This window comes from Platalea leucorodia, assembly GCF_965183815.1.
Source record: "Platalea leucorodia genome assembly, chromosome: 1".
NCBI lineage: Eukaryota > Metazoa > Chordata > Aves > Pelecaniformes > Threskiornithidae > Platalea > Platalea leucorodia.
In genome coordinates this window covers 18,084,145-18,100,706 of record NC_138823.1, presented here as the reverse complement: position 1 = coordinate 18,100,706, position 16,562 = coordinate 18,084,145, and the positions used below count along the sequence as shown (strand labels likewise).

Genomic DNA, 16,562 nt, shown 5'->3' with positions numbered 1-16,562 from the left:
CAAAAAGGAAGGTTGGCATGACTCTGGCTTCTGGAATGCTTCAAGGACACCTGGGACCAAACTCTCCCACCCGGAGCTGATAGAGTTCCTCCTAACTACTGACAGTCCCTGCTTCTACCAGGGAAGGGGAGATAGGAATAATCACTAGCGACTTTGTAATCTTCTTTGCATTAACTCCTTTGTCACAGGCAATAAATATCCATTTTCCTTCATATAGCTCCAATTGTTGCATGGCAATTAATGTATGCATTTTGTCTGTCCTGACCTAAACTAGGAAATCCAGACTGAAGCAGAGAGACTATATAACTCCATTGTTTGTAATTTATGTGACTATATTCAGATACCGTGTCTAGTTCTGATCTCCATAATTGAACAAAGATGTAGATAAAGTGAGAAGCATTCATAAAGGAGTCACAAATATGATAAAAGGCTCAGACTTCCCCTTAAACTGAGGAGTTAAATGCATATGACTTATTAGAAGGAAGAGTAAGGGATGACTGCGTTTATAAATACCTTCACAGAGACCAGGTATGTCATTAAGGGCTCCTGGGTTTGGGATATAAACTGCAAGCAAGGAGCTGGGTGTAAACATGCAGTTCTATAGCAACTTAAACCAATGTAATTTCAGGTTGCTATGTTCCTGTGTACTGCTGTACTCAGTAACGCACTCTCCTGCCTCATTCCCCCTTTTGCACCGACAGTAGTGCATAGCCAGATATAAGTAAACCAATACCAGGATCTGACCCAGCTGAAAATCACAGCCTTTTGAGTTTCTATTCCTTGTTTATTCAAACATTCTCTGCATCATCCATTTTCAAGTCACACATTTCTGTGGGCTTGTCCCAAAAGTTAACTCACTAGAAAACTTTGTCAGACTTAGTGAAGTAACTCAAAGATGAGACATTTGAAATCTAATTTTTGTTTACTTCCAACAGAAGTTGAATTTATGTTTAGTTTTACTGGAATGAGACTAATTATAGGAGACCACATATGTTGCCATAATAAAAATAAATATGGGATAAAAATAGTTTCTAAGAAATACTATTTAAAAATCAGATTATGTACTAGTAGCTCAGTTTTATTCTTCTTCATCCTATAACTTAAAAACATTAATGCAATTATGTACGTTAGTAGCCTACATTCTTTTTAGAAAAGATTGATCCTATTGCACCTTTTCTGTGATATACTGTTTCTACTCTTGAAGGGGGTAAAAAGAGACAGATAGCTTTGAAATATATAAGCTGGACTGTTAGCAGAAAATGGATATTTTTAATTAACTTTGGGTTTATGAATACCAAGACAGAGTGAAAATGATATTAATTCCTTTTTTATCCTCTCTCTTGGCCTTAAACTATTTATTATGTAAAGATTATTTCTGTAACTTATCAGATTGCAGCTGTCTTTACTGAAGAAAGATTAGACACATTTTCTGGAGTTATTTTTGCTTTTTTAAGTAGATTTTAACTAGAATTTAACAAACACCCCCCCCCTCCATTCTAGCTCAAACACACCTATAAAAAGAAATAAAATATAAATGTGTTAAACTGCTCAAATATAGAAAACACTTCTTTAAAATAATTCTTTTCAGAGTGAGTGGGTTTCATTATACAACTGGTAAGAGTTAATATTGCATTATTACTTCTTTATAAAAATTAAAGTTGTACCATTTAGTACTATCAATGTCTACTTTAAGTGACTGTTAATTGAGAGATACCATAATCAGACTACCACATGCCCAAGGAAGTCTGCAAATTTTTTAAAGGACCAGAATTTATTCTGATAAGTATATTTATATGGCATTAAAATATTAAACCTGAAGTCTTGACAGTGTTTGATGAATTGTTGTATTTCCAAATAAAAAGTAAATAAAAGGATTATTCTGTGCTAATCACCTGCATCTTCCATTTTTACTGTAAATCTTACTTTAACTGACCTACATTTAGTTCTAGTTCTGCAAAATGGGATGACTTGAGAATATCCATTTATACACAGGCTTAATTTTTATCCAAGAAGACTGCCTTAGACTCTCTAATTTTATTTTTTTTTTGTCATCACTAGAATTAGACTTGACACCATTGACCACACCACAGTGAAACCTTAAAGAAGTAAGCAAAACTCTTATAAATGTTAAAAGAGAAGAAAACATAGAACAGATGTTACAACTTCTGTTAAGAAACATGGATTCAGTCTCTCATTTTCTTTATAACTGATTTTATATTTCAATAGTACTGAATAATCCCAGACTTTCCAATATTTAGTTATGGTACTAAGATACCTAGCTACAGCTCACAGTTTAGTTTGTAGTGATGACTGGTAACTACAGGAACCAATAAGAAGACACCACATTTTCTTCACGCTTATATTCTACATTTGTGAGAAATGACCTGGGGATGAAGCAGCTAAGATAGAGGGCTGTGAGCTGAAATATTAGACAAGATCAGAAAAAGAATGTTTATACAGTAATCTGGTGTCAGCTTATCTCTTTCCTATTCAGACAGCAATGTTCAAGGTGAGTCTTAAGAGATACTTCTCTGAAAGACTGAATCTCAAACAAAACAAAACAAAAGAAAGAAAGAAAAAAAAGATGGTGAGGTGAACTGTGATGCAAGAAAAATAGAGAGCCACAGGGGAATTTAGTCCTTGCAATACTATGAAAATAATATTAATTATTAACATTCCTTGGAGAAAAATGCGGAGTCTGGGTCTCTTAATTCCCAAGCTCACTTAATCTCATTTCCTCTTTGGTTTAATGGATTCTTTTTTGTTTTATTCAGAGTAAAACATCTTCAACAATAAAGACTATTTTTTTTTCATATAGTCGAGCATGTAACACATTCATCTGGGAAGGGGAGATGTGGGTATACAGCGCTCCTTCAAATCATGCAGTTGAAGATTCACTCATATTCCAAGTAAACCCCTGGAATTATCACACTCTTAGGTGTTAGGGAAAAAGATAGGAATGGGACCAGTTACTCATGATGTCAGACTTTTGGGAATATCAAAATATCCATCATCTTTTGCCTATTTTGTCTACATGTTGGCATAGTAAACTACTCTGCTATCTCTACCATCAGAAAGAAGAAAAAAAAAAAAAAATCCAAATATGTGAGGTGGGGCATCTCTGGCTGGAGAATATGATGAGTCCCCCAATAGCCACTCTCTTATCCCTACCATCCTCTACATATAGTTGCAAGGCTGATACTTCAGGCATTTCCTCTCCTTCTAATTTCCTTCCAACGCCCCAAAAGCAATAACTTGGCTAAACCCAGTCCTTCTCACTTCACTGCTGTGGTGGCAAAATTTAGTTTTGCATATGCTCCCAGGAAAGCTTCACACTATATTTTACAGTGTTATTCATGCTCTAGACTTACATATTGCATCATAGTGTCTGCCCTAGCTGGAAATATACCCTGCCTGGACTTTGATGTGGGATGAATGCCAAATAATTTGATAGCAATACAACACAGGCAGTTCTTCATATGTCCTTCAGAGAAAAAGTAACAATTTTGCCAGCAAAAAGTAAGATGAATAAGTGCTAATGATATTTAGTACTGGAGAAGATATTTAATGTCACCTTCACTTATTATGCTGTCAGCAAATGTAGTGTCAAGTAGTAAATATGGAGCTATGTATGGTTTTGGTTAGTTTCAACCTTTTCATCTCCCTCAGGACAGAAGCAAGTGAAATACACAGCACTCCATTTTAACAGGAAACTCTCTGTTTCTGTGTAATAGATAAACAAAATACAAAAGGTGACAGAAGATGCTGGTTTCCCTTCCAAAAGCTACAAATAGGTAGGTACAATTCAGAGTGCTCAAGACAGAAGCCCAACTACTATTTACTGCAGTTGCTCTGAATAGCAGTCTAGAAATTTCTCTCCCCATGGCTGTTACATTTGTAAGTTAAAAGTGTATTAATCAGGATATAATTAATATGAACTTATCTCTAGCCTATATACAAGTATACCAAACCAGAGTAACTAACAAGTGCATGCAAGTATTGTTTTTAAAATTGTAATGGTGTAGCCAAGAACAACATATAAGCATTTTACATAAGCATGTGAGCAATTTGATCACCAGATGGGCAAAGATAGAGGGGTGTAGTTGCACATAGAAGGCATCCAAGTAGCAAAAAATTGCTAAACAAAAGACAAGATAAACACAAGGGACTGCAAATAGGCCAAGACATCCTCCTGAATACACAAGGATGGCTGACAAGACAAAAAAGAACAAGGTAAGTAGTACCAGGAGAACAGGAGACCTCCTTTCCTGGGAGTGGGAAAAATAGCTTAAAATCATCAGCCATAAGGAAGGTAAAACAGAGAAAAAGAAGACAAGCCTACTGTGGTTTGACTTCTCTTATCAAAGAGCTCTCCTATGGCTGCCCATGTTAACCTCCCTGACTAGGAGTTAGCATGGACTGCAGTCATCAGCTCCAGGGTATTACATACATTCACAGCTAAACTAGCATATGAGTGATCAAGAACAACAGTTTTGTACATGTAATGATGGTGATTAACATTACGTAGGATTTAACCGGAAGCCCAAAGTGTGCTGTTAGCAAATTTAGTAAAGTTCTGTTTTACAATTTGAAACTGGCCTGATTTGTCAGTCTTCTAAACACTCCCATCACTATGATCTCTAATGCCATAAATGATAAATATACATATATTTTCAGCCCTAACACTGTATTTGAAAGACAATCTAACCACCTAAATTAGGTATTTGTAGGTACATAGGATTTATTTGAAGGTGTATCACCATAACATCATTTTTACACCCTTATACATATCTCCTAAACTGTATGCTGAAAACAAAACGCACACATACATTAAAAAATACTATTACTCACTGTTATAAGTGATGTTAAATCCACGCCCTGACATTGAATGGTCAGCTTGAAATTCCAGACGCAAAATATGACCATTACTGGTAAGATGGGAAGGAACTTCAGCACCAGTAAATGTTCCTATTATGGGAGAATCTGGAGAGTCACCATCTTTAACTGCAAGGAAGTCAAACTGAGATTCCAAGTCAAAGTCATTAAAAGAGAGATGGATTCGGCTCCCAGGGTCTGAAATTATTGTCCAGATACAGTTTAAATTATTCCCATATCCCTCTGGATAATCAGGTGAAAGAACTGTTCCCATTGGTGCAGTGAAATTGGAAAGGCAAGGAACTGCCAAAAAAGAGAGAAAGAAAATAGATAATAGAATAAAACATTTCAATAAGGATTTATTTTATTACTAAGTTTTTGTAAGATATCCTTAAACTTGCTGATTGCCTCAACTGAATAATTCAGTATTTGTTATGATCTGTGAAGCTAGAAAGAAGGTTCCTTTTTTTTATTATTATTTCTTTATTCCCTTCCCCTCAATAAAACTACTTCCCAAGAAGAGCCCCCAGGTAATAAAGAACATCCTTTTTGCATTGGAAGCCCACGGCAGTCCTTATAATTTACCCATGTTCAACAAGGCTTAATCACTTGGCACCACTTATTTTCTCCTTTAGGGAACTGTTTAGATGAGCAGACCTCTCACTGAGCACGTTAAAGAGCCAGAAAGTCAATAGTGCTCTTATCATTTGTTGTTCACACAGAAGCACAAGAAATTAACTAACCTCAAAGAGACAACAGAGTTGTTTTGTTGTTATCAGGATAATATTTTATATTCAACCATTTCAGTTAAGCCATATTAAACTGAGTTGCAGGGATGAAAGCAACTGATTGCACTCTGAATATATTTGATCTGTACTATTTCAGTGGAAATGTTAAGAAAGGTCTTACCACAAATACATATAACACTATTGGTTTTACTTATGCTGTATAATGTAACTGGAAGAGAGCTATAAATGTCTATGATCATTTAAGCGTTAAAAGATATTCATATATAATACATGGGGAAAAATATAAATAATTTAAACCCTTGATTACAATTCAGCAACTTCTAATCTAAGGAAATATATTAACTTATAAAAGTAGCTATAAAAATGTATCAAATATATAAAATCTGCAGAATCCTACAAAAAAGCCAATAATAAAACATTATATTAAATCACATAAAGACAACTGCTTTAAGAGTTGCTAGTAAAAAAAAAAATATTTTAGCAGTTCTAGAACCTGTCTTGGGCATAATCATTAGGCAAACCCACCACTGAACAAAAGTAAATTCATCCTGTCAGTGGAATTAATTGCATTGTGCTAGCTCTGCAACCAATCACACAAATTATTACATGTAAGGAAAAACTTATTATAATGTTATATATTAAAAATAATAATAAAAAAAGATTTGGTACATACAAATACAGATTGGTATGTTGGCAGACCATTGGTTGTTTTCTTGGCAAATGATAGATTTCTCTCCAATTAATTCAAATCCAAACTGACACTCAAACCTTAAAACATCACGGTTAGAAAATCCATCCCCTTCTCTGATACCATACAATGGTGTTCCAGGATCCCCACAGCTTTCCTTTTCAATTTCTGTTGAAATAAATAAGGAATTTATTTCTAGAAGAATAAAACAAACTCCCTGTGGGTATATGCTCACATCTAGAAAATAGCTATACATTATTATAAGCAAATGAAAATCATCTACATAACAACAATTGCTGAAATACACCGAGTCTGATTCTATACTCCAGGTTCTTAAAGAGGAAATTCTGTGTAAGGATCTTAGAAAAATCAGAGCTCTTTGTGTTAATAGAGTACTTGAAATTAAAAGGATATGAGGAAAATTATTACTACCTTATTTTACTTTGTAAAATTTTAGGCAATAGTAATATTAAGTAAAATATCACTTGTAGCACATGAGCGCTTAAAACTAGCAACAGCGACCAGCATTCCACTGTGTCAACACTGTCCATTTTCCAATACAGCTTAAACTGATGAACAGATGACATGGCAAAAAAGGGAGTAGTGACACAAAAAGAATTGCACAAAGTCAAAAGGAGGCTATACATAAATATATAAGTATATATGCATATATATACATATTTGTATACACACACATTATGTACACACATGCAAAAATAACTTCTCTATACTCAAATAACATTTTGTCTCAGTGGACTTAACTGCAAGGTATCTGATTCTCTCCTATTTCTGTAATTGTTACAGCTGTGATATTCTCTCAAATTACATACTGTCTTCAACTTTCACAGGTAGTTGCAAACATGGAGGGATCTTCTAAAAAGTATTTCTCACCCATATGCATTTTACAAGCTCATAGGGCAGTTCAAGCTGGAATCCTAGAATGGTTTGGGTTGGAAAGGACCTTAAAGATCATCTAGTTCCAACCTTCCTGCCATCAGCAGGGATACGTTCCACTAGATCAGGTTGCTGAAAGCCTCATCCAACCTGGTTTTGAACACTTCCACGGATGGGGCATCCACAACTTCTCTGGGCAACCTGTTCCAGTGTCTCACCACCCTCACACTAAAGAATTTCTTCCTAGTATCTAATCTGTATCTATCCTCTTTCAGTTTAAACCCATTACCCCTCGTCCTATCACTGCACTCCCTGATAAAGAATCCCTCCTGATCTTCCCTGTAGGCCCCCTTGAAGTACTGGAAGCCTGCTATAGGATCTCCCCAGAGCCTTCTCTTCTCTAGGTTAAACAACCCCAACTCTCTGTGCCTGTCCTCAAAGGGGAGGTGCTCCAGCCCCCAGTCATCTTCGTGGCCCTCCTCTGGACTTGCTCGAGCAGGTCCATGTCTGTCTTATGCTGGGGCCCCCAGAGCTGAACACAATACTCCAGGTGAGGTCTCACCAGAGCAGAGTAGAGGGGCAGAATCACCTCCCTTGACCTGCTGGCCATGTTTCTTTTGATGCAGCTCGGGATGCGATTGGCTTTCTGGGCTGCTAGTGCACATTGCCAGCTCCTGTCCAGTTTCTCATCTACCAATACCCCCAAGTCCTTCTCCACAGGGCTGCTCTCAATCTACTCTTTGCCCAGCCTGTATCCATGTTTGGGATTGCCCTGAGCCAGATGCAGGACCTTGCACTTGTCCTTGTTGGACCTCATGAGGTTCACATGGGCCCACTTCTCTAGCCTGTCAGGGTCCCTCTGGATGGCATCCCTTGCCTCTACAATATCAACCACACTACTCAGCCTGGTGCCATCTGCAAACTTGCTGAGGATGCACTTAATCCCACTGTCCATGTAGCCAACAAAGATGATATTGGTCTCAATATGGACCCCTGAGACACCACTTGTCACTGGTCTCCACCCAGACGCTGAGCTGTTGACCACAGCTCTTTGAGTGTGGCCATCCAGCCAATTCCTTATCCAGTGACTGGTTCACCCGTCAAATCCATGTCTCTTCATTTTAGACACAAGGATGTTGTGTGGGACAATATCAAATGCTTTGCAAAAGTCCAGGTAGATGACATCAGTTGCTCTTCCCTTATCCACCCATGCTGTAACCTCATCGCAGAAGGCCACCAAATTTGTCAGGCACAATTTGCCCTTGGTGAAGCCATATTGGCTATCACCAATTGCCTTCTTATTTTCCATGTACCTTAGCACAGTTTCCAGGAGGATCTACTCCATGATGTTGCAAAGCACAGAGGTGAGACTGACCAGCCTGTAGTTCCCCTTGTCTTCTTTTTTTTTACCATTTTAAGAATAGGGGTTATGTTTCCCCTTTTCCAGTCACTGGGAACTTCACCGGTCTTCCATGATTTTTCAAATATGATGGATAGTGACTTAACAAATTCATCTGCCAGTTCCCTCAGGACCCACAGATGCATCTCATCAAGTCCCATGGACTTGTGCGCCTTCAGGTTCCTTAGATGGTCTTGAACCTGCCTGATCTTCTCCTACGGTGGATGGTACTTCATTGTCCTAGTCTCTGCCTTTGGATTCTGTGAGTTGGGCAGCATGGCTAGAGCACTTGCCGGTGAGGTAAAAATGTGGCTGAGCACCTCAGCCTTCTCCATGTCGATTGTAGCCAGGTCTCCAGTTTTGTTCATCAGGGCAGGTACAGTTTCTTTCATCTTCCTTTGTTGTCTTAAGTACTTAAAGAAACCCTTGTTATTTTTCACATCCCTAGCCAAGTTCAGCTCCAGCTGTGCGTTGGCTTTCCTGATCACCTCCCTGAGGTCCCCTGGAAGGGACCTCAGGAGGTCTCTAGGCCAGGCTCCTGCTCAAAGCAGGCTCAGCTCTGAAGTCAGACCAGGTTGCTCAGGGCTTTTTTGTTGGCTCTTGAAAACCTCCCAGGATGGAGACTGTTCTGGGCAATCTGTTCTGTTGCTTGACTGTACCTGCGGGAAAAAGGTTTTCCTTATATCTAGTCTGAACTTGTTCTAACTTATGCTCATTGTTCCCACACCCTCCCATCATGTAGCAGTGTAAAGAGCCTGCCTCTGTCTTCTCAATAACCTCCTCATACCTACCGGCAGGCTCATATTAGACCCTACTTCTACAGGCTGAACAAGCCCAGCTCCCTCAGGTGCTCCTCACAGGGCAAGTGGCCCAGCTCCTGATCACCTTGGCGGTCCTCCACTGAAGTCACTTCAGTTAATCAGTCTGTCAAAACTGGATGGACTATTCTAGATGGAGTCTAAGGAGGGCCAAGTAACGGAGAATAATCACATCCATCAATCTGCGCTCCTATTAATCCAGCCCAGGATGCTTTTGACCTTCTCAGCTGCCAAGGCATGCTGTTGGTTTACACTCAGCTTGCTGTCCACCAGGGCATCAAGGTCTTTTCTGGAGAGCCACTCCCCAGCCTTGACTGTGTGCAGGAGTTATTCATTCCCAGCTGCAGGATTTAACACTTGTCCTTGTTGAATTTCATAGAGTTCCTGTAGGCCCATTCCTCTAGCCTGTGTAGGTCCCTCTGGATAGCAGCACTGTTCTTGAGCATTTGACTGATTCTCCCATTTTGATGTCATCTGCAAACCTGATGAGAGTGCACTTCATAGCTTCTTCACAATCAATGGCAAAATGGAATATCCTAGAGTAGACTCCTGTGGTACCCTTCTTGCTCCTGGCCTACGGTACAGCATGATTCATTAACCACTACCTTCTATCCTATCATCTAACCTGGTTTGTTTTTTGGGTTTTTTTTTTGTTTTTTTTTTTGGGGGGGGCATTGGTTGGTTGGTTTGGTTTTGGGTTTTTTTTTTGTTTGTTTTTTCCTTTTTTTCACCTATCCGGTTGTTTCCTACAGTATTCTTACATCCAAGTCAGGACATTATATTCACATATCCAACTCTGGATGAGTGGACAGAGTGAAAAGCCTTGATAAGGTTGAGGTAGGCAACATTCACTGCTCTCCCCTTGTTCAGTGACCTAGTGATTTATTACAAAAGAACAATCAGCTTTGCCAGGTGTGATTTACCCTTGATAAATTCATGCTAGCTGTTCCCAATCACTTTCTTCACATGCCAAGAAATGGCTTCCAAGAGAACTTGATCCATGATTTCCCCAGGAACTGACATAAAGGTCAGCCTGCAGTTGCACAGGTCAAGCTTTTTGCTTTTGTTGAAGATCATGCAACTTTTTTCCAGTCTTTGGGGATCCCTCCTAAGCTCAATAAACTGTCAAAGATGATAGAAATTTGCCTTGCAAGGAGATTCACCAGCTCTCTCAGCACCCTTGGATGCAGTCTGTTATGTCTTAGAAACTTGTAAAAAAAATGTTGTGCTCAAGATGTGAAAATTAGGAATGCATTCATCATCTACAAACACAAGAAATACGGTACATAGGCAATGGAAATTTAGTACAAAATATGTTTTTCACAGACTTCTTTCACGAGAGATCCTAACTATAAAAAGGACAGAAATCTTAAAACAAAATTAGTTTGTCACATGCAACAATAACAGCAACAAATATCCCTAAACCATAGTTTGAAAATTTCTCTTTAAAGGTCTTGCTGCCACTTTTTTTACATTTCCACATTTAGTGGTTTGACTATGAGGAGAAAAAAAAAAAAAAAAAAAAAAAAAACAACAACAAAACAAACAGCAAGTGTTTTGATTTTAACTCAAATAATTTTTCTAGGGTCATATTGTCAGTAGCACACACCTCATTTCTCAAAGCTTTCAGCTATTAATGCCCTGAATACAATTAAAATGTGACAAAGAGCAAATAAAGAACATTCTATTTCAACAAGGAAATGAAAAAGAGTTGAAGTTTATTTAAAAAAAAGACTTCACAAAAATTTGAAAGGCTTTATTATTCTGTTTAGTTAAAGAAAAATCAAAACCAACAAAATAAAACCGTCTAACAAAAAGCACAACAAAGATCAACATTTCTCATTGCTTTATTTGTATTTGTTCACAGTTCTAGCAAAAGAAGAATATAATTCATAATTTAAAAAAGATAAAAAACAGGTTCAAACTCTCCCCAGAACATAGACCTTCAATAAAAGTTAAAGCTGTCCTGAAGAAACAACGTAAGATATCCCAACGAAGACACAAACTCACTTCTCTTATCTTCAATGTTGATGAGACTATCAATGTCAAACCTACAGAACTACTCAGTTTTTATCTGCCAGTAACTTAATGTAGTTTTCTTATAGAATATATGCTAGACAGTAAATGTATTTATACCTGCTTATATTTATTCTCTTTTGGGGCTACTATTCTGATGTAGCTGAGCCAATGGCTTTCTCTAATTACTATTTTATCCTAAATAGCAAGAGTTTCCATGCTTTTTGTCAAATTTAAACAGATATATAGCTGAGCAAAGCTGATACAGTGAGCTTGCTTATCTTGTTTTCTATCAGACATCTCTATCAGGAAGACTTAAAGGAATTGATTCTGCATTCAAAAAAATTCCTAGGCAGAGTATAATTATTTACAGGAGTTAGTTGGAAAAAAAAAGTTACTATTTTCCTTTATCCTATGTGATTGCTGTATTTGAGAGATTACTTCCATAGGCTTATATTTCATTTGCTTTCATAAATGGAATTAAGTTGAACAAGATGTTATTTGAATGACAGTTTTAAATGAAATCAACCATCCCCAAACCCCGTTCATATCCCTTTACAATTATAGCAAATCTTTCCTTTATTACTTTAATCTTTCCTGCACGCCTAGCTTACACCACTTTTATACTCTTCGTAAATTTCATGTTAGCATCAATTAATTTCTGAATTTGAAACAGAATATTTTTGTGTCATTTCTTGGTTCTCCTTAGGAACAGAAATGATAGTTTGTTTTGTTTTTTTTTTTTTTGATTGAAGTGCAAACAGCTTTTAGGTTTGTTTAGAGAATGTCAACAAGCTTCCTTTGAAACAGACAGGAAAAAAAATACTGCTTACTGGGCTTTTGCCAGATAATCACATTTTAAATAACATGATTTTAGGAAAGACCACTATTTCATCTTTGTTTGAAGTCACTAAGGGGGCAAATGATATTCATATTCACATTTTTTACTGCTAGCTCTACCACCCTTGTTTCAGCTTCCCTGCATTGCATATTTATTTCAACAACTCCTAAGAAGTTGGGTTCAGAGCCTGACAGTCTCATTTCTTGATAAACTCTCACTAGTCCCTCTTTGTAAAGGGTTCATTTATGATTAATAGAAATTATTTATGGTTGTTTAAGATTAGCAGAAGAAACACTAAGTTTTCAAACAGTTCAATTAGTAATATCATAATTAACACTTAAAAAAATGATACAAAACTGGAAACCAGTATGAGTCACCAAATAGTGAAGAGAAATAAAAGGAATTATGGGCTACCTTCTTGGAACATAGCCTGAATTCCTACCAACAAAGCTGCGTGTAAGAGTCCACCACTTTAATGTTTTAGCTGGACTAAAAATGTCACTAATTATAATACATTCTTTCATATAATGCACATGTGTAACAAAGTTGCAATTCACAGCAGAAGTTGTTATAGAGTACATTTTAGTAGAAACACTATTTCTACAGGGTATTGCATAGTTTGAGCATTTGGAAGAAGTTTATTTTATATAATGACTACCTTTGAAAAGTCAAAAGTAATCATATTGCTTAAACGCATCTTTGTATCTTATTTTATATTTTGGCTACTTTTTATTTTTGTATTTTGATTTATGTTCTCTTTTATGATTTATTCTGCTTTTTGAGATTTGCAGTTCATGTTGGCTACAATAAGAGATGGCTAGGATGGATTTCTCTTTTCCTGTGGTCGTTACCACTGACTTATAAATCTGTGATCCAAAAGACGAGTATTGCTATTTGTGCCTAAGAAAAGAAAACACTTATGCTAATATTATTTGTATTAGATAGTCCTTTGTTTCTTTGTAGTCTTATAAAAAAAAGAGAAGAATCTCTAAGCATAAATACAGGTTTTTTTGTTAAATGTGTTAATAATGAATCAGGCATGATCTTTTGATGTTTAAGGCTTTTGAGAGGGGAGAAAATAAATCTGTTTTTGTTTTCAGAAATCATTTCATATAGAAGGACATTAACAGTAAAAGGAGGCATGATTTCTGGTGAGGTTAGAGACCTAATTTTTTTAAAAGACTAACTCTTGTTGAGACTGTTTAAAATACTCATTATTTTGGAAACTTGGTCATACAAAAATGAAAAATTTGTAACTATCTTATTTAATTTTAATTTTTAATTTTAAATTTAATTTTAAATTATCCTTGTGGTTTTTGTATATCTCACTGAAGGGTTCTGTAGATTTCCATTCAGTGATGTACTGAAGGGAGAGCCCAAAGCAACAGTAGCTACCAGTATAGGGATATCAAGATAGGAATGTTGTTTTTCTCTTATCCTCTGCCTTTGTGAAGGACAGGAAAATTCTAGAGGTGACTAAATGGGCCTTGGGGAAAAGAAATGGTCACTTACTACACAAATGCAATTTGACAGAGTCATGCTGGAGTTAACTTGTCATGCTGGAGGTAACTTGTCTGTCTTTTCCCTCCTGTAACTGGAGGGAAAATAAAAGATAAGAATGTGGTTCTTATAAGGGAAAACAATTTTGAAAGAAGAGAGATCACTGGTGCACAGTGGAAAAGTACAATACTGAAGACTTGCTATCACTTCAGCAGAGATTCAAAATCTGTAGTACTTCAGAGAAATACCGGGCAAAGACCAATCTCTCTTTATTTTAACAACATTTTAGAATAGTGCCCATTTTTTGCTTCACTGATCATATCTATGGAAATATGACAGACAACTAGATTTGTTTGTCATTAGTAAAATTGCACTTGAATTCATTACATGCTATTTGTTGCAACAAGGCATCCCAGATTAAATAAATACTAGTACGTGAAAAATAAGGAAAAATCTATATAATCCCACTTTGAAAAATGAGGGTATGTACAATTTATATATACATTACTGAATACACATTACATATCTAATTTTGTTGTGAAATTGCCGTGCCAGTGTTCCCACTGCAGGACTTGCTTATTCAAAGAGCTAGGAAAAGATACCATTATATATTTGTACAACTTTTGCTCGCAAAGCACAAGGAATCAGCAATAGTATAATCATCTGTCTTCTCTTGAACATTAGAACTAAAATCATAAGGAGAAAAAGCACTCAAAAAGCAGCATGCAGGAAAATAAAAATTAATAACTTATGAATCAAGAACATATATTTCTTAGTGTCAATTAGGATGATAAATAATGCAAGCAATTGTTAAACTATGACATATGTCTTCATGGTTTAGGTATTACTATGGTAAACTAAACTTCAAGGTTTAGGTATTACTATGACCAGTAAACAAAACAGAAAGCAATTTGAATGACCTAACAGATGATACCTTCTCCTAAATATTGCTATATTTATATGTATGTTCAAATAAAGGAAATAGTGTTGTCTATTCACTGTTACTGTTAAAGCATCAATATTTTTATAAACATAGGATGGAATTTCATTTCAAAAGGAACAAAGAGCCCAGTGTCATGTGATTTTCAGTTATATTTTAAAGGTTATCAATATCCTTCCTTCATTCTAACTATCAGATTTTTATCTACAGATTCCATGTCTTGGTCATTCCTGATATATAAAAGAATTTCCACCTTAACCACAGAAAAACTAGTGTGATTTATTTAGCCTCAATTCTGATCACAATAGATTTTATGTTTGTTTTGGTTTGGGTTTATGTTTTGGTTTGGTTTTGTTTGTTTGCTTGTTTTCCGAAAAGATAGGAAAGAAGGCCCTGCTCTTAGATGTGGTGTAGCTATTTTTCTAGCGAAGAGCAAGTGTGAGGACAGGGAATGAATCTTGCACTGAGTTCAAATACAAATGGGCTGGAATGATGTCTGTATCAAAACCATGAGAAGGTGCACTCCACAGGACCTCCAGCTGTGCCTGACTGCCCCAGGTGGGAGATGCATCAGAGCGTGTTGCAGCACCTTCTTTGTGCTCCTGGGTTTCCTTATAGAAGAAATAGGTATGCAAAGGCAGGAAAGGAGAGGAGGAGGATTTATGCATACAGTCAGGTCTTGTCCCTGTATGAATTCACAACATGTTTAGCGTATAATGTGTTATACAGAACGCCTGTCCGAGGGTATAGAGTTAGTCAATGAAACTCTATGGGGGTAAAAAAAGAATCTATAAAAGAAGCAGCTGTTCTTTCCCTGCTATATCGGTGGTGCTAACCTTCTGCACCCTTGCTGAATTGTGCCAGTTGTCAAGGTACTTCTTGTTTCCTGATCACGTAAAGTGACGAACCAGAATGTGAGCATTTCACAAAGAAAAAAACATAATTAATTGCGGGAGGGTAATGGGGCTAAGGTCACTTACGGAAAAGTCAGATGAGGCTCCCCTGAGAATGCAATGGGAAAACAATGGCAGCCACCATTGAAAGTAATATTTTAGGTATATCAAAAGTGCCCAACATTTCTAGTATAAGGAAAAACTAGTTACAACCATTCTCCATGGCAATATTTTTTTCAGAGGGACAGCAGTTACATTTGCATGAATTTTATTGTATAATTTATCTAATGATTTTTACTATAAGCATGAAATATTTCATAAATATGTTCTCATATATTGTAGGTACCTATAGACTTTATGGATATACATACTTCCTTCTTTTCCTATTCAGTGCCATCTTCTGCCTTTTAAAATTGAGTTATTTACTAGTCAGCTATAAAAAAGTTGGCTCAGCTAATGAATGAGCCCTGTGGGACTTTACATAATAACTACACCTCCAATAAAATAAGTTACTCTTAATTTAGGTTTAGAAAATTAACTGCTCTGTAGAACTCTATCCATACAAACAGTTTAATAGCACCATGGGACTTCTCATTCATATAAATGTTCACAAAAGCTGGGGTTCAAGTACATATGTTTTGGAGAAAAAGGAGGACAGTTGTACATACAAATTGAAATAACACAGCACTTGTCAAAAAAAATAAATGAAAATGCTCAAATATCCTCAACTATAAGTTCTATCTTTCTTCTCTTTATGGAATTGTCTTTAGAATTTAATTCAGGACAGTATTTTTTCTACAACCTTTTAAAGTCCATATTAAAATTTATACACACTAGTCTTTAGGATAATTTAAAAATTCTGGTAGTACAATACTATTTTCTAAATTTTAACTTTCTCTTCTATAACATTCACCAGGTATTACCTTGCTGGCATCTCCCATTATTCACT

The 16,562-nt window shown here is 36.5% G+C and overlaps 1 protein-coding gene across 1 annotated transcript in view; it reads right to left on the bottom strand.

Annotated features, from left to right (window-relative positions):
* CSMD3 (CUB and Sushi multiple domains 3) overlaps positions 1–16,562 on the bottom strand; it is a gene marked incomplete at both ends in the record, with an annotated part of 751,074 nt that overhangs the window by 318,547 nt on the left and 415,965 nt on the right. The window contains 2 exons of the mRNA XM_082307341.1: positions 4,852–5,178; positions 6,298–6,480. Coding sequence (XP_082163467.1) covers positions 4,852–5,178; positions 6,298–6,480 — 510 coding nt within the window. The remainder of the gene's footprint in view (positions 1–4,851; positions 5,179–6,297; positions 6,481–16,562) is intronic.